The following is a 25,100-nucleotide window of genomic DNA, read 5'->3' on the forward strand; positions in this document are numbered from 1 at the left end:
TATGATTATCAATTTCTGCAAAAAAGACACTTGAGATTTCAGGAGAGATTGCATTGTATATACAGGTTAATTTGGAGAGTATTGTCATCTTAACAATGTTAAGACTTTCAGTCCAGTCTGTGAACCTGGAATATCATTTTACTAATTTAAATATCTATTTTTTTCTAGCAATATTTTATGGTTTTCAATTTTTTATCTTTGAAATTTATTTTAATCACTTGGATATTAGGATAAATGAAATTATTTCCTATTATTCTTTTTTGATTGTTCATTGCTAGTATATAGGAATACACAGATTTTTAGGCCTTGGGATGTAGCACAGTGGTAGAGCACTTTCACAGCATGCATGAAGCCTTGGTTTTAATCCCCAGTATTAAAGAAATAAAGTACAACTGATTTTTGTGTGTTGATATTGTATTCTGAAATTTTGCTGAATTCATTTATGATGTCTAATCATTTGGGGGGATTATTATTTTTTGTATATAAAGTCATTTGTAAAATGGGATGGTTTAAATACTTCTTTTCCAGTTTGGATGCCATTTATCTATTTACCTATGCCTAATTGCTGTGACTAGAACTTCCATTACGGTGTTGAATCAAAGTAGTGAATGGGAGAATCTTTGTCTTATTTCTGATCTTAGGGGTGGGCTTTCAATCTTTCATTAGTTATTAGGATATTACTTGTTATTTTTATAAATACCCTTTGTCAAGTTGAGGAAGTTCCCTACTATTCATAGTTTAAGTGTGATTTTCATTACATACTTTTTTTGCATAAATTAAGATGATATTTTGTCCCTTCATTATATTATTTTCATAAGTTGAACCACCTTATATTTCTGGGATAAATTCTACTTGGTTATGGTGAATAATCTTTTTAATTCTTTATTTCTGTGTGTAATTTTTTACTATTGCTAAGGAAATTTGCATCTGTATTCATCAAGTGTATTGGTTTGTAGTTTCTTTTCTCCTAGTGTCTTTTTCTGATTTTGGAAAAAAATGCTGATCTCAGGGAATAATTTAGAAAGTATTGCCTTTTCTATTTTTTGAAAGATTTTTGAGTGGGCCTTGTTGTTATTTTCCTTTAAATGATTGATTGAAATCATAAATAAAGCCATCTGGTCCTGAACTTGTATTTCTTGAGAAGTTTTTGATTACAGTAATCAATCTTTTTATTTCTTTTAAAAAGATCTGTTTATATTTTCTATTTCTTGTTAAGTCAATTTGTAAAGAGTTCTTTTTTTAGAAATTTTGGTGTCTCATTTGGATTATATAATTGTTGGGAATAATTTGTTATGGTATTTTTTATAATCCCTTTTATTTCTGTAATGTCAATAGTATTGTACCCACATTCATATCTAATTTTGGCAGTTTGAATCTTTTTCTTTTTTCTTATTCAATCTAGCTAAAAGTTTGTCTTTTATTTATCATTTCATAGAACTAACTTATGGTTTCATTGATTTTTCCCCCTATTTTTATATTTGCTATTCTTTTTGTCTCTGCTCTAGTATTTGTTATTTTCTTCTTTCTATTTGCTTTGAGTTTAGTTTTATTTTTCCCTCTAGTTCCTTAGGGTGTATAGAGTTAGTTGGGTTATTGACTTGATGCCTTCACGCTTTCTTTTCTTTTTTTTTGCATTATTGGGGATTAAACCCAGGTAAGCTTTACCACTGGTCTATATCCCCAGCACTTTTAATTTTGAGACACGGACTCACTAAGTTGCCAAGGCTGATTTTGAACTTGTGAGCCTTTAGTTTTAGCCTCCTAAGTCTCTGGCATTATAGGTGTGTTCCACCTTGACTGGCTTTGTTTTTAATGTAGATGTTTATAACCATAGCTTTCCCTCTATCTGTTGGTTTCTTTGTATCCCATAATTTTTGATGTGTTTTTGTTTTCATTTATCTCAATGTATTTTATAATATCTTGTGGTTTCTTCTTTGACCCACTGATTATTTCACAGTGGGTTAATTTCCACATATTTGTAAAATTTCTTATTTTTCTTCCTTTATTATTTCTAATTTTCTTCATTACATTGTGGTCAAAGAAGAAAACTTTGGATGATTTTAATCTTTAACAATTTATTGAGATTAATGTTGTGACCTAGCATGGCCAATCCCGGAGACTATTCCATATGTACTTGAAAAGTGTATTGTTTTAGAGTAGTGTTTTTTTCCTAATGTCTGTTAAATCTAGTGAATTTATAGTTTCTATTTAAGTACTGTGTGCTTTATTGTTCTTCTGTGTAGTTTTTTTTCCATTATTGAGGATGGGGTATTGAATTCTCTATTATTGTTGAATTATCTATTTTTCCCTTGAGTTCTCAATTTTTGGTTTATGGGTTTTGGAGCTATTTTGTTAGTTACATATATCTTTATAATCATTATATCTTTTTGAAAGATTGATACTTCTTGAAAGATTACATAATGTTCTTTTTATCTTTTATAACACTTTTTGCCTTAAAGTCTGTTTGGTCTGATGTTATTGTATTTATGCTTGCCTGCCTTTGCTTACTATTTTCATGTATGATCTTTTTCTATCTTTTTTCTTTCAACCTATTTGTGCCTTTATATTTAAAATGAGTTTCTTGTAGATAGTATATAGTTGGACCATTATAAAGTGAAAGTTTACAGTCTTCTCTCAATGCCCTTCCATTAGCATGGAAGTAACCTTTCTATTTTCCAATATATGTGAGTGCATTTCAGTGCCCTAATTTCCCAAATAAACTTTCTCCCTGTATTTCCTGTTTGGCTTTCACTGTGTCTGTTGTTCGACCCAGATTTAGACCTTTGCCCACACATTTCATTAATTGTTAATTTGCTTTACAGTGTTGTCAAGAATCTTCTTGTATCACTTTTCTGCCCCAAGAAAGTTCTGAATTAAGTGAAACATAGGTGAGTTTCTTACATCAGTTTTTTGGTCAGCCTCTAGTAATATCAATAGAGAGAAAAACAGTCCACTGAGACTAAGGTTGACTCTGAACATTCTAGAGCCAGGGAACAGAATTCCACACTGAGACCACCTTTTACCATCCTCAACACCTTACTGAACAGGGAAGGGATGGTTCGAGGGAAAGTAAAAATGCTGCAAAATTTTCCTACCATATTTAAGTCATTATTTTCTTAATTCAGCATTATTTGATTACTGCATATCTTTGACTATTTTTCAGAGTTCTTATGGAGTTCACTGTGACAATTTTTACTCAGTTTTTCTTTTCTTTCTTTTTTTTTTAAATTTCTTTGGAAGAGTAGAAACTTGGAGCAATGTATTCTACTATTTTCACAGCTATCTGTCTTCCCTTACTTCTGTAATCATGGTTTCCTTTAATTATTTCAACATATTTACAATGGCTGCTTTGAATTATTTGTTAAATCTGACATCCTTTTATAAACAGTATCTGCTGCTTTCTTTTTTCCTGTGTATGGATTACACTTTTCTGTTTCTTTTCATGTCTTATAGTCTTTTTGTTAAAAACTGGATATTTAAATAATACAGTAACTCTGGATACTGATTTGTTTGGGGGATTTTCTGATTATTCTGTTTATTAAAATTTTTTTCCAAGGTCACAGAATTGAGGCCCCTTTTAGATTTACTGAAAAATGATGTATATTTAACACAGTCCCTAAGTTACTCTTAGACACATTAAGTTAGAAAAGTATTGGTCTAATTGATTCAGTTAGAAGAAATAAGCAAACAATTAAAAAGTATTTATGTAGCTTATATAACCCAGTTAGGACATGCTCCTGGGATCTTTGCTATGAAACCTGTTCTTTTGTGCCATATGCTTTGCTAAGCACTTTAATCATATCATCATATTGTTCCAACTCTCTTATGAGCTCAGGTTTTTTTTGTGTGTCTTAATTCCATAGATGATGAAACAGGCTTAGAGAAATTAACTATCACAAGTTTGTCAAGCTGGTAGTTGGCAGAATTTGGACTTAACCATATCTGATTTTGAGCGTACACTGAATAACTATGTTGCCACATTTCAAACTGTAACCCTTTTGAAATGTTATTAATAATTATGCTGTGGAGGAGAGGTTCAAGATGGTAGGTTAGAGGAAGAATGCATACATAGTTGCTCCATGTCTCAGGATTTAAACATTGGGAATACTGCTTCTCAGCCAGGTGGGTAGAAGGGATTTCACTAAAATTCAGTATTGGACAATCAGAGTATCTTAGAGACTCAGAAATTCGGGTGTATTGAACAAAAAAAAAAGTACTTTGGAACCAAGCTTGTTGAGGCAGGGGCAAAGACAGTGGCACTGGTTCACCATATAGGGGAGGGATAACACAGAGAAAGAAATACAATGGATAGATCTGGTATGGAAAAATTTGTAGCCCAGAAAAGCAGCCTAAATATAGCTGATCCAGAGGCTTTACTGTGAACTGGATGTTGAAAAGTGCTCTGTTTCTCAACTAGAAAGTGGAGAGCTGTGGTAGCAGCCATCTCTTGAGGAGGCCACACTGCAGCTTGCTGCTGCAGGAGTAAGGGAGATCATAACAAACATTGCCATACTGTCCTGGCAAGCACCTACCATTCAGCTTAGGGATAACTGGCAGTATATGAGTGAAACAGGCATAGAGAAGATTGTATCCAGGGGGATTCAAGTCCGAAAAAATTAAGGGAAGCCAACTGCTTTTCCTTTAAATCTGATGGTTCACCTGACCAGCTGAAGAGGGTTGTGAAATTTAAACAGGTAGATGTGAACACACTCAATTATTAAGCCTCGGAAGGTTGTGTTCCTGGGCAGCAGAGCATGTGGAGGTTTGGCTCCCTGTGGTTGAGTATAATTCTTTGTGTGTGTGTGTGTGTGTGTGTGTATGTGTGTGTGTGTTTGAAGAACAGGGACTGAACCGGGGCACTCAACCACTGAGCCACATCTCTAGCCCTATTTTTTGTATTTTATTAGAGACAGGCTCTCACTGAGTTGCTTAGCACCTCACTATTTGCTGAGGCTGGCTTTGAACTTGGGATCCTCCTGTCTCAGCCTCCCTAGCTGCTGGGATTACAGGCATGTGCCACTGCACCTGGCATGAGTACAGTTCTTTGGAGGCTTCTGAGATCCAGACCCCCGACAGGCCGTAGAGGTGTGTTGATCTAATCTCTCCAGACCAAATAACATCCAACAAAGCCTCTAAGGCCTGATTACTGATTAGACTTAATCCCCAACCACAAGAACTTCTCTCATAGAACTCTGTAGCAACCCTGCCCAGAGAGTGCATTCATCTGGTCTGTGCAGACAAAACTCTAATTGAAAGTACATCCAACTCCATTCTGCCTTATATTCATGAGAAGGGAAGATGAGAGCTATTTCAACCAGCTTCAGGGTTAGGCCACTCTAATTATCAGCTCAGTGAACATCATAAAACATTCCCCCACACCCTTTTTCTCAGTAAATATCTCAAGAAGAAATAGAAATAAAGATAGTTATGTGAAGGCATCCATTATCATCAACTATTTTGATCACCTCACTGGAGACAGTTCCTTAATTTTTCATTAAGAATATTTTCTTCTGTTTTTATTTATTTGTTTTTGGTATTCTTGTGTTGATTTGTGTTTGGACATATGGACATTATGTATTTATTTTTAAATATTTTTAAAAATTGTATTTAAAAAATAAATGACAGCAGAATGCATTATAATTCTTATTATACATATACAGCACAATTTTTCATATCTCTGGTTGTATATAAAGTGTGTTGACACCAATTCGTGTCTTCATACATGTACTTTGGATAATGATGTCTATCACATTCCACCATCCTTGCTAACCCCCTGACCCTTCTCTTTGGTGGTTCCATTCCCAGTTTTTCAAGGAATCTCCATACTGCTTTCCATATTGGCTGCACCAATTTTCAGTCCCACCAGCAATGTATGAGTGTACCTTTTTTTTTCTTTTTTTCTCATTTTTAGAATTTAATAAAATGTAGTTATTTTTTCTTGGCCCCCCCCTTTTAGGATTAGGGCTTTTGGTTGTTTAGTTTTTTGTTTTGTTTTACTCTTTTTTTTTATTGGTTGTTCAAAACCTTACAAAGCTCTTGACATATCATATTTCAAACATTAGTTTCAAGTGAGTTATGAACTCCCATTTTTACCCCAAATACAGATTGCAGAATCACATCGGTTACACATCCACATTTTTACATAATGCCATACTAGTAACTGTTGTATTCTGCTACCTTTCCTATCCTCTACTATCCCCCTCCCCCCATCTTCTCTTTCTATCCCATCTACTGTAATTCATTTCTCTCCTTGTTTTTTCTTCCAATTCCCCTCACAACCTCTTTTATGTAGTTTTTTATAACAATGAGGGTCTCTTTCCATTTCCATGCAATTCCCCTTTTCTCTCTCTTTCCCTCCCATCTCGTGCCTCTGTTTAATGTCAATCTTTTCTTCCTGCTCTTCCTCCCTGCTCTATTCTTAGTTTCTCTCATTATATCAAAGAAGACATTTGGTATTTGTTTTTTAGGGATTGGCTAGCTTCACTAAGCATAATCTGCTCTAGTGCCATCCATTTCCCTGCAAATTCCATGATTTTGTCATTTTTTTTTTAAATTTTTTTTTATTGTCTGATGTATTCTGCTGTCTGTCTTATTCTCTACTATCCCCCCTCCCCTCCCCTCCCCTCCCCTCCCCTCCCCTCCCCTCCCCTCCCCTCCCCTCCCCTTTTCTCTCTCTACCCCTTCTACTGTAAATCATTTCTTCCATTTGTATTATCTTGTCTTACCCCTCCTTTCCTCTTATATGTCATTTTGTATAACCCTGAGGATCGCCTTCCATTTCCATGCGATTTCCCTTCTCACTACCTTTCCCTCCCACCTCTCAACCCTGTTAATGTAAATCTTCTTCTCAAGCTCTTCGTCCCTACCCTGTCCTTGTTTCCCTCCCCTTATATCAAAGGAGTCATTTGGTATTTTTTTTTAAAGATTGACTAGCTTCACTTAGCATAATCTGCTCTAATGTTTCGGTTGGAGATCAGTATCTTTCCTGCCTCCCTTCTTGTCCAACAGGTAGGGTTGTCTATTATTCACTGGTATCTCCACCCTCAGGATGGTGGGAGTGTCAGTCTTTGGTCAGAGCTCCTAGATGTGGGGTATAGCACTTGCTGGTTCCAGATGGGAGACTGTACCCCAAGGATCTCCTCTGGGAGAGCCTATGATGTGAGCGCCTGCTCTTACATTCTTATATTACCTGTAAACCTCACAATTCCTGGTCTCTAATTTAGTCTCTAAGCTGTATCTCACTCACCCACTCCCTTTCTGCTTCCCAATCAGGAACCTTTTTCTCTGAAGGTCTTGTGGGCTGTGCTCCGGGAGCTTTGCACCTGTTACGGAGAGGTGTTTTGTATTGGGCAGTTTAGAACCAGGTTTTGCGTGCTATCCATTGTCCACATAGCTACAAGCACTGTGCTGGGTTTGTGGCTGCCAGGCAGATGGGGACAGTTGGGGACTAAAGGTATCTTGATATTGCTTCTGAGCCCCAGTTGGTGTTCTAAGCTGGAGGTTGCCCTAATTAAAGATGGCCACGAAGGTGTCCCAAGATGGAGACAGCTGCTTTCAGCAATGGGGTGTCAGGCCATATGGAGATGGGAAGTAGTTGTGGGTGGCGTGTTCAGAGATGCAGCTCTGTGGTGTTCTGTGTTGTGGCTGGCAGCTGTCTCCAGACCCTGTGAGGTGTCCCCAGGTGTAGGCTATTGCCTGTAGGGGACTATGGCGGTGATATCAGTGTCCCAAGATGGAGGCATCTGGGGGTGCCCCACGTTGGTAGATGGTGGTCCACATGGGAGTGGCAGCCAGAATTCCTGAGCGTGGATAGTGGCCAGGATTCTTTCTTGGGTGGGCAGCTGAGAGTCATGCATGGATGCTGATGCTGGTGGTCCTGCTTGGGCACCTAGGGGTCCTGCCTCGGCATGTGGCTGGGACATTTGTGTTAATGCTAAGGCCTGGAGACCTGTGTAGGAGTAGCTGTTGGGAGTCCACTAATCACTCGCAGAGAAACAATATTCCCACTACTTGAATCCCAGGTCACAGAGTGACACAGAATTCAGCCTTCTTGTAGCCCACCATCTTGGATCTCCCTTAGTTTAGGATTTTTTACATTTATTTTGGTAAGTGAGATTACTCTTTTATGATCTCTGTCTGGTTTGGGTTTCATGGCCAATTTCAACTCTCTGTTTGCTTCTTTTCTGTTTTCTGTAATAGTATGTTTAAGACGGAATTGTCTTTCTTGTTTGGTTGAATTCACATATCAATTCCATTCAGATCTGATGGTTTTTCCTTTCTTCTTTGTTATTTTCCTTCCTCTTTTTCTGTCTTCTCCATTTTAAAGTGGGTTGATTCTATGTCTTTCATGATTATAGTTCCATTGGAGTTTTTTTATTTCTTGAACTTAGTTTCTAAAATTGTATTTTTCTCAAAATTGTCCACTATTTTCAAATTTATTTGTAGTTGCAGTACTATATTTTGGCCTTCACAACCTATAATTATGTTTTTTTAAAAATTCATAGTGTTTATGCCTTTTATTCTTTTTTAGACTTAACAAAGACATGTTTATTTTGTAAATAATTCCAAAGAATTATCCTTTGTCAATTCTCTATTGAGTATCCTCTGTTAACTTCTTTTTATCTGTGCTTCCTTCATTTTTGTTCTCTAATGTAATGGGTTAGATACTCAGATCTTTTTTTTAATATTTATTTTTTTTTTAGTTGTAGTTGGACACAATACCTTTATTTCATTCATTTATTTTTTGCGGTGCTGAGGATCGAATCCAGGGCCCCCCGTGCATGCTAGGCAAGCGCTCTACCACTGAGCCACAATCCCAGCCCAGATACTTAGATCTTTTTTGCTATTTTCTAATGTCAGCAGATTGTAGCTATAATTTTCCTTCTGAGTCTTTCTAGTTGTAGTTCACAAATTTATAATGTGTGGTATTTGGTAATCATTCACTATAAATGCATTTTAATTTATGCATTTTAATTTAATTTTTAAATTAAAATTAAATTTTAAGAAATTAAAATATTAAATAAATTAAAATCTGAGATATTTAGAAATATTTGTAAATAAAAGAATGAATGCAGGGATACAGTTTAAAAGTTGCTACTGAATAATGTTTTTTTAATACCTGCTGAAATTATTATACATCTATAGATAGTTATGTTAACAGTTTAAATTCAGAATTTAAATCTTTGTTGACAGTGTAGGGTTGATATTGTTTTTGTCTGCAATTGAAAAGAATGAAAATATTACTAGAATAAAAATACTCTTTGTTTTTGTGAAGTTTATATTTCATATATAAAGGATTTAAAATCATTTTTACATATTAATTTCTGATTTAATTGAAGCATCACTAGGAAAACATGAATATTTGGTTTTCTTTGACATTTGTGGAGACCTAATTTTGAGTTCAGATGATTTTTGTGTGCATTTGTGTGCTTGTATGCATGTATGTGAATGTTTTATATGTGTTTGAAAATAATATGTAGTATTTGTGAAGCTTAGGTTTTCTATGTTTTTTAACTCAGTGCCCTTCAACCATTTATCTGTTGCCTAAAATATCTGATAAAATCATGTAGTCTTGTACATTTTAAGTTGACAGTAAAGATGCTGATCTTAAAGTCTTTATAAGAAAAAAAATAAAAAAATAAAGGTGAAAGGGATGTAATTACTAGTGGATTGTATAAAACTTTTCAGTTTAAAATGAAATCATTTCATCATTCCATCATTCTTTTAAAAGTGTTGGATGATTTCTAAATATTTTAATGATTTGATACTCTCCATATCAATAAAAACACACACACATATGTACATACACAAATAGGCTTCCCTTCAATTAAAGGAAACTTGAACGTATGAATTAACCTTTCTACAGAAGACAATTAAAACTGGATTTAAAAAAAACTGCATGAAGGATGGGTGTGAGTATGTGTGTGTGTGTGTGTGTGTGTGTGTGTGTGTGTGTTTGAATCTGTGTGTGAGATGATTATTGGGATATTTTGTTGTTGTTTGTTTTTTGTTTTTATATATATTTAATCACTAGGCAGTACTGGTGATTAAACCTAGGAGTACTCTACCATTGGCCTGCATCCCTAGCTCTTGTATTTTTTCGAGACAGGGTCTTGCTAATTTGCCAAGGCTGCTGAAGATGGCCCTGAACCTGAGATCTTCCAGCTTCAGTTTCCTAAATACCTGGGATTACAGGTGTATGTCACCACGCCCAATCAACAGTCATATTTTAAAAATATGGAGCATAAAAGGTGTCTGATTAAAAGTTCAGTTTTAAATGTTGTTGTACCAGAAGTTTTCAATTGCTACTGCATTTTCTCCTGATTTCTAACAAGTTTTTTTTAAACTATCGGTCACCATTTTTATTTCTGCTTCTTTTCTAGGTATCACACCTGTGTATCATAATATGTTTGCTTTAATGAGTGAAACAGACAGGATCTGGTATCCCCCAAACCACGTCTTCCATATAGATGAATCAACAAGGCATAATGTACTCTACAGAATAAGGTACTTTATTGTTTATGATGTACAGTGACTTACTTTTTGGAAAAAGGGCAAAGTGTGAGAGAGTTCCAGCTATATAATTTGATAATTATAATTTTTTTGGTGAGATGCCACTTAACCCCTTTAGATTATAATTAGTGAAATGAAATTTAATAAAAAGGGGTGGGATTGGCCTTTATTAGTAAAATTCAAAACGTTTGGAATATTGCTGATTTCCCAGGAAATTTGATGTTTTGTGCATTAAAATATGGCCTCACATTTCTTCTTCATAAATAACGTTTTTGAAAAGTTGAAATGAAAAAGATACATTTTTATTGGTGTTCATGTACAGTCTTAAAGTCTTTTTTTTGGGAGGGGGGATTGAACTCAGGGCCTTATGCATTCAAGGCAAGTGTTCTGTGAACCGAGCTATATCCCAGCCCTAGAGCCTTAATTTTTAAGTTAATTTATTTAATAATGTATGGCAATGTGTAATGCCTACTTAGAGAAATTCAGAAGTATTTTTTTATTCAAAAGCAGGAGGCAAATAACACAAACCTGTGGTTTTCCAAGGATTTATATGTATTATTTTTCTTCATAACTTCATGAGGTATTAAAGTTCCATGTTAAAAATATTTTCTGATGATTTGAGGTATTTCTTTTTTTAAGTTTTACAAAAATTTGTTATTTTTAGATATAGTTTTGAGGTATTTCTTATATTTATTTATGGTCTCATAGCTAGGAAATGGCAGGGTTCAAATCCAACCTAAGTTTCTTCCTAAGCTTGCCTTTTAACCATATTATATGTACCTCATTAAAGAATAATGTGTAAATATTATTTAACATTGTACCTATCAATTGTTTGACTTTTACTATATTTTAATGTTGTATTGCTTCTTTCCTTCACTCTATTCTATATGAAAATATGTAGTTTGATGTGTTTAAATTTTCTGATTTCCAGGATATAATTTACATTACATTCAACAGATCATATTTTGATGGAATTTTCAAAAAGACAAAATTAGTGTTCAGTAAGTGTCATTTACAAAAATGTCATTCTTGTATACTGCCAGTCTTAACAAAATAGATGAAGAAGATCCACTCAAAATACTTGCAAAACATTAAGCATTCAGGAATAATCTTATTAAGAAAAACATCAGATAGGATGGAAAAATTACAAACTTCATTGAAAACATGAATAATAAGAGTATAATACAGCCATCCTTCATCATCCTTCATTATCCATTGGGTGTTGGTTATAGGTACCCCCCCCAGATATCATCATCCACAAATGCTCAAGTCATGTATTCCTAATATTAGCATGTAACCTATACTCAACCTATAATATAATTTAAACCATCTCTAGAACTTTATAATACCTCATACAATATAAATGGTATGTAAATCGTTGTTATGCTGTGTTATGTAGGAAATAACAACAAAAAGGCATATACATTCAGATTCATTTTTTTCCTAAATATTTTTGATCAGCAGTTGATTGAATCTACAGGTGCAGAACTCATGTATAGGGAGGGCTACTGACCATACTGGACTGGAGAGATGGCATACTATAAAGATAATGATTTTTCTTAAAATATAGAATTAACACTAATCCAGTAAAATCTCAACAAAGAATTTTAAGAAACTTGCCACATTATTACAAAGTTAATCTCAAATTACTAGTTAAATAAGATAATCAAAAGAAAGGAGATTTATTTGTTATAAAATATTTTAGGAGATATTGTCACATTATATGAAGCTACAAAGCGGTATCTATTATTGAAGCTGCATAATTAAATTCAAAATCATAACATCCATAGAGTGATGACATTTATATAACTTAAAATATGTAGTCCTTCATATGGGTGGAAACTTAATATATGATGAAATCTTTTCATATGAATGGGGAAGGGAAAGGTTGGTCAATAAATGGGGATAGGACAGTTGGTTACCTGATTGGATAAATTTTGGATTCTTACTTGACAATGTATATGTAAATAAATTTTAGATTGATTTAAGAGTAGATTGATATACGGATAGAAATGTGTAAAAAAACATAAAGTCATACCTGAATTGGAATTGAATAACCATGAATTTCTTTGGAAAATACAATTTAAGCTTGAAAACAGTAGAAGAAATCATACAGGACTGATTACTATTTTTTTTTTAATGACTTAACAAAGAATATTCACTGGTCAGATTCTTCCTGTAGACCATCAATTTGCATATAACACACTTCCCTAACTTCTTTTTTTTTATTGTTGGTTGTTCAAAACATTACATAGTTCTTGACATATCATGTTTCACACTTTGATTCAAGTGGGTTATGAACTCCCATTTTTACCCTGTATACAGATTGCAGAATCACATCGGTTACACATCTACTGATTTACATATTGCCATACTAGTGTCTGTTGTATTCTGCTGCCTTTCCTATCCTCTACTATCCCCCCTTCCCTCCCCTCCCCTCCTCTCTTCTCTCTGTACCCCATCTACTGTAATTCATTTCTCCCCCTTGTTTTTTTCCCCTTTCCCCTCACTTCCTCTTGTATGTAATTTTGTATAACCCTGAGGGTCTCTTTCCATTTCCATGCAGTTTCCCTTCTCTTTCCCTTTCCCTCCCACCTCTCATCACTGTTTAATGTTAATTTTCATCTCATGCTCTTCCTCCCTACTCTATTCTTAGTTACTCTCCTTATATCAAAGAAGACATTTGGCATTTGTTTTTTAGGGATTGGCTAGCTTCACTTAGCATAATCTGCTCTAATGCCATCCATTTCCCTGCAAATTCTATGATTTTTGTCATTTTTTAATGCAGAGTAATACTCCATTGTGTATAAATGCCACATTTTTTTTTTATCCATTCGTCTATTGAAGGGCATCTAGGTTGGTTCCACAGTCTTGCTATTGTGAATTGTGCTGCTATGAACATCGATGTAGCAGTGTCCCTGTAGTATGCTCTTTTTAGGTCTTTAGGGAATAGATCGAGAAGGAGAATAGCTGGGTCAAATGGTGGTTCCATTCCCAGCTTTCCAAGAAATCTCCATACTGCTTTCCAAATTGGCCGCACCAATTTGCAGTCCTACCAGCAATGAACAAGTGTACCCTTTTCCCCACATCCTCGCCAGCACTTGTTGTTGTTTGACTTCATAATGGCTGCCAATCTTACTGGAGTGAGATGGTATCTTAGGGTGGTTTTGATTTGCATTTCTCTGATTGCTAGAGAAGGTGAGCATTTTTTCATGTACTTGGTGATTGATTGTATGTCCTCCTCTGAGAAGTGTCTGTTCAGGTCCTTGGCCCATTTGTTGATTGGGTTATTTGTTGTCTTATTGTTTAATTTTTTGAGTTCTTTGTATACTCTGGATATTAGGGCTCTATTTGAAGTGTGAGGAGTAAAGATTTGTTCCCAGGATGTAGGCTCCCTACTTACCTCTCTTATTGTTTCTTTTGCTGAGAAAAAACTTTTTATTTTGAGTAAGTTCCATTTGTTGATTCTAGTTATTAACTCTTGTGCTATGGGTGTCCTATTGAGGAATTTGGAGCCCGACCCCACAGTATGTAGATCATAGCCAACTTTTTCTTGTATCAGACACCGTGTCTCTGATTTGATATCAAGCTCCTTGATCCATTTTGAGTTAACTTTTGTGCATGGCGAGAGAAAGGGATTCAGTTTCATTTTGTTGCATATGGATTTCCAGTTTTCCCAGCACCATTTGTTGAAGATGCTATCCTTCCTCCATTGCATGCTTTTAGCCCCTTTATCAAATATAAGATAGTTGTAATTTTGTGGATTGGTTTCTGTGTCCTCTATTCTGTACCATTGGTCCACCTGCCTGTTTTGGTACCAGTACCATGCTGTTTTTGTTACTATTGCTGTGTAGTATAGTTTGAAGTCTGGTATTGCTATACTGCCTGATTCACACTTCCTACTTAGAATTGATTTTGCTATTCTGGGTCTTTTATTTTTCCATATGAATTTCATGATTGCTTTGTCTATTTCTACAAGAAATGCTGTTGGGATTTTGATTGGCATTACGTTAAACCTATAGAGAACTTTGGGTAATATCGCCATTTTGATGATGTTGGTTCTGCCTATCCATGAACAGGGTATATTTTTTCATCTTCTAAGATCTTCTTCTTAGATCTTCTCTTTAGGCTTCTGTAGTTTTCATTATATAAGTCTTTCACCTCTTTGTTAGGTTGATTCCCAAGTATTTTATTTTTTTTGAGGATATTATGAATGGAGTGGTTGTCCTCATTTCCATTTCAGAGGATTTGTCGCTGATATACAGGAATGCCTTTGATATATGCGTGTTGATTTTATATCCTGCCACTTTGCTGAATTCATTTATTAGCTCTAATAGTTTCTTTGTAGACCCTTTTGGGTCTGCTAGGTATAGGATCATGTCATCTGCAAATAGTGATAATTTAATTTCTTCTTTTCCTATTTTTATGCCTTTAATTTTTTCGTCTGTCTAATTGCTCTGGCCAGTGTTTCGAGAACTATGTTGAACAGAAGTGGTGATAGAGGGCATCCCTGTCTTTTTCCAGATTTTAGAGGGAATGCCTTCAATTTTTCTCCATTCAGAGTGATGCTAGCATGAGGCTTAGCATAGATAGCTTTTACAATATTGAGGTATGTTCCTGTTATCCCTAGTTTTTCTAGAGTTTTGAACATGAATGGATGCTGTACTTTGTCAAATGCTTTTTCTGCATCTATCGAGATGATCATATGGTTCTTATCTTTAAGTCTATTGATGTGGTGAATAACATTTATTGATTTCCGTATATTGAACCATCCTTGCATCCCAGGGATGAATCCTAGTTGATCATGGTGCACAATTTTTTGATATGTTTTTGTATCCAATTCGCCAGAATTTTATTGAGGATTTTTGCATCTATGTTCATTAGAGATGTTGGTCTGTAGTTTTCTTTCTTTGAAGTGTCTTTGTCTGGTTTCGGAATCAGGGTGATGTTGGCCTCATAGAATGAATTTGGAAGTTCTCCCTCTTTCTCTATTTCCTGGAAAAGCTTGAAAAGTATTGGTGTTACTTCTTCTTTAAAGGTTTTGTAAAACTCTGCTGTATACCCATCCGGTCCTGGGCTTTTCTTAGTTGGTAGTCTTTTGATGGCTTCTTCTATTTCCTCGATTGATATTGGTCTGTTTAGGTTATCTATATCCTCGTGACTCAATCTGGGTAGATCATATGACTTAAGAAATTTATCGATGCCTTCACTATCTTCTATTTTATTGGAGTATAAGGATTCAAAATAATTTCTAATTATCTTCTGTATTTCTGAAGTGTCTGTTGTGATATTGCCTTTTTCATCCCGTATACTAGTAATTTGAGTTCTCTCTCTTCTTCTCTTCGTTAGTATGGCTAAGGGTCTGTTGATCTTATTTATTTTTTCAAAAAACCAACTTTTAGTTTTGTCAATTTTTTCAATTGTTTCTTTTGTTTCGATTTCATTAATTTCAGCTCTGATTTTAATTATTTCTTGCCTTCTACTTCTTTTGCTGTTGTTTTGCGCTTATTTTTCTAGGATTTTGAGATGAAATGTGAGATCATTTATTTGTTATTTTTGTCTCTTTTTAAGGAAGGAACTCCAGGCAATGAATTTTCCTCTTAGAACTGCTTTCATTGTGTCCCATAGATTCCGATATGTTGTGTCTGTGTTTTCATTTATCTCTAAGAATTTTTTAATTTCCCCCTTGATGTCTTCTATAATCCATTGATCATTGAGTAACCTATTGTTCATTCTCCAAGTGATGCATGATTTTTCCTTCCTTCTTTTATCATTGATTTCCAGTTTCATTCCTTTATGATCAGATAAGATGCATGGTATTATCTCTACTCCTTTATAATGTCTAAGAGTTGTCCTGTGACATAATATATGATCTGTTTTTGAGAAGAATCCATGTGCTGCTGAGAAAAAAGTGTACCTGCTTGATGTTGGGTGGTATATTCTATATATGTCAATTAAGTCTAGGTTATTAATTGTATTATTGAGTTCTATAGTTTCTTTATTCAACTTTTGTTTGGAAGATCTGTCCAGTGGTGAGAGAGGTGTGTTGAAGTCTCCCATAATTATTGTATGGTGTTCTATTAGACTCTTAAACTTGTGAAGAGTTTGTTTGATGAACATAGCTGCACCATTGTTTGGAGCATATATATTTATGATTGTTATGTCTTGTTGGTGTATGGTTCCCTTGAGCAGTATGTAGTGTCCCTCTTTATCCCCTTTGATTAACTTTGGCTTGAAATCTATTTTATTTGATATGAGTATGGACACTCCTGCTTGTTTCCAAAGTCCATATGAGTGATATGATTTTTCCCAACCTTTCACCTTCAGTCTGTGTATGTCTTTTCCTATCAAATGCGTCTCCTGTAGGCAGCATATTGTTGGATCTTTTGTTTCTGATCCATTCTACTAGCCTGTGTCTCTTAATTGGTGAGTTTAAGCCGTTAACATTTAGGGTTATTATTGAGATATGGATTGTTCTTCCAGCCATATTTGTTTATTTATATTACTTAACATGGTTTGTTTTTCCTCTTTGATTATTTTTCCCCTTTACTGTACTACCTCCCACTGTTGGTTTTCATTATTATTTTCCATTTCATCTTCCTGTAATGTTTTGCCGAGGATGTTTTGAAGAGATGGTTTTCTAGCTGCAAATTCTTTTGTTTATCATGAAACGTTTTAATTTCATCTTCCATCCTGAAACTTAATTTCACTGGATACACAATTCTTGGTTGGAACCCATTTTCTTTCAGCGTTTGAAATATGTTGTTCCAGGATCTTCTAGCTTTCAGAGTCTGTGTTGAGAGATCAGCTGTTATCCTGATTGGTTTACCACTATATGTAATCTGCTTCCTTTCTCTTGAAGCTTTTACAATTCTGTCCTTATTCTGTATGTTGGGCATCTTCATCATAATGTGTCTAGGTGTGGATCTCTTATGATTTTGCACATTCGGCGTCCTGTAGGCTTCTAGGATTTGGGATTCTGTCTCATTCTTCAAGTCTGGGAAGTTTTCTCGTATTATTTCGTTGAACAGATTGCTCATTCCTTTGGTTTAGACCTCTATGCCTTCCAGTATCCCAATGACTCTTAAGTTTGGTCTCTTTATGTTATCCCAAATTTCTTGGATGTTCTGCTCATGGTTTCTTAACAGTCTTGCTGAGCTGTCTATGTTCTTTTCAAGTTGAAATACTTTGTCTTCATTGTCTGATGTTCTATCTTCTAAGTGTTCTACTCTGCTGGTAGTATTCTCATTTGAGTTTTTAAGTTGGTTTAATGCTTCCTGCATTTCTAGGATTTCTGTTTGTTTTTTGTAACCTCTATCTCCCTATATAGTTGATCTTTTGCTTCTTGGATTTGTTTATGTAATTCATTGTCGAAGTAATCTTTCATTGTCTGATTTTGCTGTCTAATGTCTTCCTTAAGACTCCAGATCATCTGAAGCATGTAAATCCTGAATTCTTTATCTGACATTCCATCTGCTGCAGCTATTACCTCTTCTAAAGTTGAGTTGACCTGCATTGCTTGTGGTCCTTTCTTTCCTTGTCTTTTCATACTGCTCGCGTTTCTTTCTGCTTGGTGAAACTGTTGTGTTATTGAATTTTCCCCCTATATATTTATATTGCTCTTGTATAGTTGCAAAGTCTCCTTTGCAGGGGCGGTTGGCGGCTGTGCTCCTCCAATTGGGAGGATGTGTCTACCACGCTGGCAGGCTGCTGGGCCTGCTCCGCCGGTCGGTCGCATGTCTCCTGATTAGTATTGCTAAGTATAAAAAATTTTAAACTTCTGAAAGTTAAAATCAACTATCAAAATTAAAATGCAAACTTTAAAGATGGTTTCAACAAATCAGATAGTTGTTAGTAGTTTACTAAACTTAAATTTAAAATACTGTTATATTAATTAGTTACTTAAAAGTACATAAAGAGATGTAATTTCACAAAAGGACAAATAAGTAATGTCCTTTTGAAAAAATGCTTGATCTCATTAGTTATAAAAATAATGAATACTTGAAGCCAGCAAGCTCTCATAATTATTTTACTAGTGAAAACTTAATATTTTGTATCATCTTTGGAAAATAATTTTACAGTATTTGCTGTTCTTGTGTCACCTGCTATTCCTCATGGTTTTCTGTGGATTTTTAGATTATAGGTGGCCCTTATTCATGTACCATATCAATTCTTTGCAGGCAGACAGTAGGGCATACTAAAAAGAATATGGACTCACTTGTAATTACAAAAAGAAAGGAAAAAAAAACTTTAATATAAAGTAAGATTTAAGATGAAAGTACTTAAAATGATAAAGTATATCTACTAAAAACATGTAGCAAATATTTTTAGTGGTAAAATGTTAGAGGCATTCTCTTTCATTTGAAGAATAAGGGGGCTGGGGTTGTAACTCAGTGGTAGAGCATCTGCCTCGCATGTGCGACGCCCTGGGTTTGATCCTCAACACCACATATAAATAAATAAAATGAAGGTATTGTGTCCAACTACAACTAAAAAATACATATTTAAAAAGAAGAAGAAGACAAGAAAGCGAAGATGTCCACAATCGCAACTACATCAGGATTTTAGAGGAGTTTCTAACTAATATAGTAAGACAAGAAAAATAACTAAAATGTTTAACAATATAGAACAAAGAAACAAAAAGTCATTGGAATTGATAGAATTGTTATCAATTCTATAAAGATATGAACAGGCCTACAGGCATAAGGTATAAGCTTTAAGCAGGGCACTAAATTTCTATGGTTAATATTTTCAAAAATCACTTGTTTCTATATGTCCCAAAGAGAAATGAGGTCATTTAATAGCAAAGTATCTAGTATTAAATCTATCCAAAATTATATAAGACATTTCATTCCTTCAGGTTTTAGACTAAAATTTTGTATTTGCAGCTTGCTAGAATGTTATATAAATTGACAATATATCAATTTCTTATGAAGAATTTTTCCATATTTTCTTTATTTACCACATTTTATGCAATCAACAAAGGTTCCGTTTTATTTAAAACTGCATGTAGAGCAGGCTGGATCAGCAATTTCTTTTGGAAAGTGATAGATACTAAATATTTAAGGCTTTGTAAGTCATACTATTTCTCTTGTTAACTATCCAAGCCTGTTGTGTAAAAGAATTCAGAGACAATAGTAAATAAGTACGGATAGCTGTGTGTCAAAAATTATAACAAATTATTTACTGAGACCTGGCAGTGGGCTAGATTTGACCTATGAGCTACAGTTTGCTAATCTCTCCTCAAGAATTGAAAAATGTTTCTCTTACCATTAGAATAGAAATTCCTTTTCTTAAACTAAAGGGTCATATATCCATAGCTACCTATAATCAAAAGTTTAAATAAAAGTCTGACCAGATACTATTGAAGAGGAGATCTTATATAATTGGAAAAATCTTACTTGCCTAGAGTTATTCTTCATTTCTGTTATAAAATATGTATGAATTAGATCAAGACAACATAAAAAAGCAATAGTTAAAAACTGTTGAAGAGCTTATGGTGAATAAGGATGTAATTTATATGAGAATAACACAAATGATATAGAAACAAGTTTGTATATAGTGTCATTATTAAGCTGGTATTAATAAAAACAAGATTATTTTAAATTAAGATGTTAATTGTAATCCTAACGGCTATTCCTTATAACTCAAAAGTATATAGTAAAAGAAAAAAACAAGAGACTTAAAACAATACAGTAGAAAATATCTTTTTAATGTAAACAAAAGCAGTATAGGGAAATAGATGAACAAAAAAGACAAGCTGTTTAGAAATTACTAGCACAATGATTGACATAAGTCCTACTTCATTGTAATTGCTTTAATTATTAATAGATAAAACACTAAGTCAAAAGGCAGAGATTAAAGGAATGGATGAAAAACATGATCCAACTACATATGGTTTTAGAGGCATGTTTTATATTCAAAGATACAATAGGGTGAAAATAAAGGATTTAAAAAGATACAATATAAAGTAAGAAGCAGGGAGGATTCAAGATGGTGAATCAGAGGCACTCAAAACTCACCTACTTTTTTACAAGGTAGAACCAAAACAACAGGTGTATAGTTGCTTGTTGAGGTGAGTGACTGTGAGAGAGCACTGGAATTCAACAGTAGAGAGAAAGAAACGTGGAGAAACCTAGAGATTTTTTATAACAGAGTAGTGGGTGAAATAGAGCTTCCCAGCATCGATTGCATGTCATCATGGCAGGAGGACAGGAGATATCCCCTGGGTGGTATAGATGAAAGGGAAAGAGTCCCAGTAAGCTCCTCAAGTACAGAATTTGTCACTCAAAGATATGTGGTTTAAAGAGATTGAGACTTCCAACACCTCCATTGCCTCTCCCTCCTGTGGGGCATCTGGGGACATATTACATCATCTACGGAGTGCCCAGCCCAAAAAGCTCCTGAGAATCTTTGCTTATTGACTGCCACATTTCCAGCTAGCTCATTAACATGCTACAATGAAGTAATGTCAGAAAATTTCCCAAATCTTGGGAAAGATGTGGATATCTAGATACAGGAGGCATTTATAACCTCTAGTGGACATGAACAGAAAAGAACCTCTCAATGACATAGTATAAATTGCCAAAAGTACAAGAAAAGGAATATTAAAATCTACAAAAGAAAAGCACCAAATCACATTTAAACTAAATCCTGTTAGCAGAATTCTCATCAGAAGCTCTAAAGGCTAGGAGGGCGTGGAATAATATATTTCAAGTCCTAAAAGAAAATAACTGCCAATCAAGATTGCAGCACAATTATTCTTCAGAATTGAAGATAAAATTAACACCTTCCAAGTAAGCATAAACCAAGGGAATTCATGACCATTAGACCAGCTTTATGGAAGATATTTAAAGGAATCCTATATCCAGAAGAGAAAGAAATATAAACACAATTATAATAATAATTTATTCGCAATAAAATTACAAGAATAAATTTCATTAGAAGAGTAGGCAAACAAATGAGAAGTAGGAAAGAACCAAACATTATAAACACAGTAAATCATTAAACTTCTAAGATATAAGAAATCATTAAACTTCTAAGAATAAGAAAGAAATAAATACATGATATTTAAATCAATGAAAAGAAAAACAACAAAATAACAAGAACAAGTCAATAATATCCCCGAATATAAATGATCTTGATGCTCCAGTTAAAAGATGCAGGCTGGATAAGTGAGTGAATAAGATTTTCCAATTTATTCCATATAGTTTTTCAAAAGATTCCCTAATGATCCTTTGAATTTTAATTATTGCTTTAAATTATTAATAGATAAAACACTAAGTCAAAATATGTATGTTGTATAACAAGACCCAACAATATGATGCCTATAAGGAAGTCAGATCACCTGTCGTGACATACACAGATGGAAACTGAAAGCATGGAAAATGTTATTTCAAACAAATGGAATCCAGAACCAAGCAGAAGTAGTTATACTTGCATTTGACAAAATAGACTTCAAGATAAAATGAATTAGAACAAGGACACAATTCATTATAAAGATATAATGATTATAAATATATTTATGTACCGAACATGGGAACACCCAATTAATAAATACTACTAGACATACAGGGAGAGATAGATCCCAATACAAGAACAGTGTGCAGCATCAATACCCCACTATTACAATAGATAGATCATCCAGGCAAAAATCAATGTAGAAACACCAAAATTAAATTACACTGCAAGTCAAATGAACTTGACAGCTACATAATATTCCCTCCAACTGCTGTAGTGTATGTATATGTATATATAAGTAAAAATAAATATAAATATATATATATATATATATATATATATATATATATATATATATATAATCAGTATATGGAACTTTTTCCAAGATAGACCATATATTAGGCCACAAAGCAAGCCTTAAAAAATTAAGAAGAATTGAAATAATTTCTTGCATCTTAAATGATCACATGGAATAAAACTAGAAATCAACAGCAAGAGAAACTGCAAAAATTAAACACATGGAGATGGAACAATGTAATATTGAATGAACATTGTCATTGAAGAAATCAGACAGGAAATTTAAAAATTCCTGGACTCAAATGAAAATGTAAATGCAACATAGCAGAATTTGTGGGCTACAGTGAAAGCAGTACTAAGAGAGAAGTTTATAGCTGTAAGCAGCAACATTAAAAAAAATAGTATGATCTCAAGTAAATAGTCTAATGATGCATTTAAAGGCCTTAGAAAAATAAGAACCAACAAAAACAACAAAAAAAGAGATAATAAATATCAGAGATGAAATAGAGACTAAGAAAATCAATGAGAGTTGGTTCTTTGGAAATAAACAAAAACTGACAAACATTTATCTAAATAGCCAAAAGAAGAGAGAAGACAGAAACAGATAGAATTAGATATTAAAAAGGAAACATTGCAACACATATCACTAAAGTTCAAAGGATCATTAGGGAATATTTTGAAAAACTATATGGCATAAATTGGAAAAACTTTAAGAAATATGCAAGTTTTTGGACACATATGACCTACCAAAATTGAACTCAGAGAATATAAAAAACCCAAATAGATAAATAATAAGTAATGAAATTGAGATAATAATAAAAATCTCCTCACAAAGAAAGCCTAGAACTGATGCAATCCCCATCAAAACACTAATGTAATTCTTCACAGAACTAGAAAAAACAATCCTAAAATTCATATGGAAGCACAAAGGACCCCGAATAGCTAAAGTAATCTTGAGTAAAAAGAGTAGTGCTGGACACATCACAATACTTGATTTTAAAACATGTTACAGATAACAGTAACAAATTGTTACTAATATGCACAATATTAGCATAATAACATACATGTATATCAGTGGACACCCAGAGATAAACCTGAACATTTTTAACCATCTGGTTCCTAGCAAAAGTGCCCAAAACATGTGTTGTAGAAAGGATAGCCTCTTCAACAAATAATCCTGGAAAAACTGGATATCCACATGTAAAGGATTTGAACTAGACACCTATCTCTCTCCTGATTTTAAAAAAAAATCAGCTCAAAATGGATCAACAACCTTAATGTAGGGCATTAAAAGTACCAGAAGAAAACACAGGAGAAACATTTCAAGATATTGGCACAGGCAATGATTTCCCAAATAGGACTCCAGTAGCTCAGGAAACAAAAATGATCAAATGTGATCACATCAAATTAAAAATCTGCCCACTAAAGGAAACAATCAGCAGACTGAAGAGACAACCCACAGAATGGGAAAAAAATTTTTTTCCCAGTTATTCATTTTACAAAGGATTGACTTTCAGAATATATAAAGAACTCAAAAACAACAAAAAAAGAGTAACCCAAACAAAAGGGCAGTGCAGAAAGGAGGCCTTGAAGGAAAAACGGAATTGAGAGGTAGATGACAAAATAAATAACCTGAGTGGATATTACAAAATCTGAGACCTGGAGAAACTTGAAGATTGGTTACTAGAGCTGAAAATAAGCTCAGAGGTCTGGGGTTGTTGCTTAGTGGTAGAGCACTTGCCTAGCACATATGAGGCACTGGGTTCGATCCTCAGCACCACATAAAAATAAGTAAATAGGAGTTGGGGTTGTGGCTCAGCGGTAGAGTGCTCGCCTAGCATATATGGCATGCTGGGTTTGATCCTCAGCACCACACACTCACAAAAATAAATAAATAAAGATATTAAAAAAATAACCTCAGAGTTCCCTAATCTGAACCTAAATCCCGGTGAGGGTGGGGGAGAGTCAACAGAGAGAGCGAGATGGAGTGGAAAATATTTTATTTTCATCCATATAAAAATACTTGGCAAGGCAGACAAAATTTAAAGTGCAATGGGAATGGTAGGGTCCTTAAAACAGAGCAAGCAGCTTGTGAAAAGAAAGCTATGCTTGGAGTCTACAGCCATCTTGTGGAGCCCTTAGCCAACAACTAGTCGCTCTCTTAAATCATTATGGCATCTTTCCAAGTCCACAGAGCTGCAAATTAAATCAGAGGGAAGTCCCCTGTAGTGAGACTTCTTAAGAATCCAACCAGAAGGAACTTTAAAAGGAACAAATACTGGGCTGAAAATCACAGAAACTCATCCCTCTTCCCCTTCACCATGAACAAGGGGAGTAGGGTAGAGCAGACCTGTATGGGGGAAGTGTGTATCCTCTGTGACCCAGAGACAGAGCAGCAAAACATCTTTGGCCACAGCAGAGGAAAGTGGATCCACCAGGGCAGCCCCAGCCCCAACCATTGACAATGTGGGGAGGCATTGTGGGAATCCTAGGGACTGTCCTCTCAATCATGGGACCATACCAGAGGGAAGCTGCCAGAATATTTAGTGACATAGAGATCCAGTTCCTGGATGGTGGCAGCCTGAGTAGAAGGCTGCTAGGAGTAGTTCCCTGAATATCCCAGGATAGGCATCTGTAATCATAGCTAGAGGGAGATCAGTTAAAGTGAAAAATTGCCTGATCCAAGGCAATAGGAAGTGGCTGTTCCCAGCCCTAACTGGCTTCCAGCCTCACCTGGCATCACAACTAGTGAGTGAAAGGGCATTGTTTGGATGTTGGCTGGATCTTGCATCAGTCCTAGTCAACAGAGGTAATCAATTCCTGCTGTTCAC

General features: G+C 34.6%; 1 protein-coding gene across 2 annotated transcripts in view; it reads left to right on the plus strand.

Annotated features, from left to right (window-relative positions):
• Jak2 (Janus kinase 2) overlaps positions 1 to 25,100 on the plus strand; it is a 116,219-nt gene that overhangs the window by 20,814 nt on the left and 70,305 nt on the right. For both annotated transcript variants that reach the window (XM_077797025.1, XM_077797026.1), the window contains exon 4: positions 10,383 to 10,506. In XM_077797025.1, the coding sequence (XP_077653151.1) occupies positions 10,383 to 10,506 (124 nt within the window). The remainder of the gene's footprint in view (positions 1 to 10,382; positions 10,507 to 25,100) is intronic.

The sequence above is a fragment of the Urocitellus parryii genome, chromosome 4 (genome assembly GCF_045843805.1).
Source record: "Urocitellus parryii isolate mUroPar1 chromosome 4, mUroPar1.hap1, whole genome shotgun sequence".
Lineage (NCBI taxonomy): Eukaryota > Metazoa > Chordata > Mammalia > Rodentia > Sciuridae > Urocitellus > Urocitellus parryii.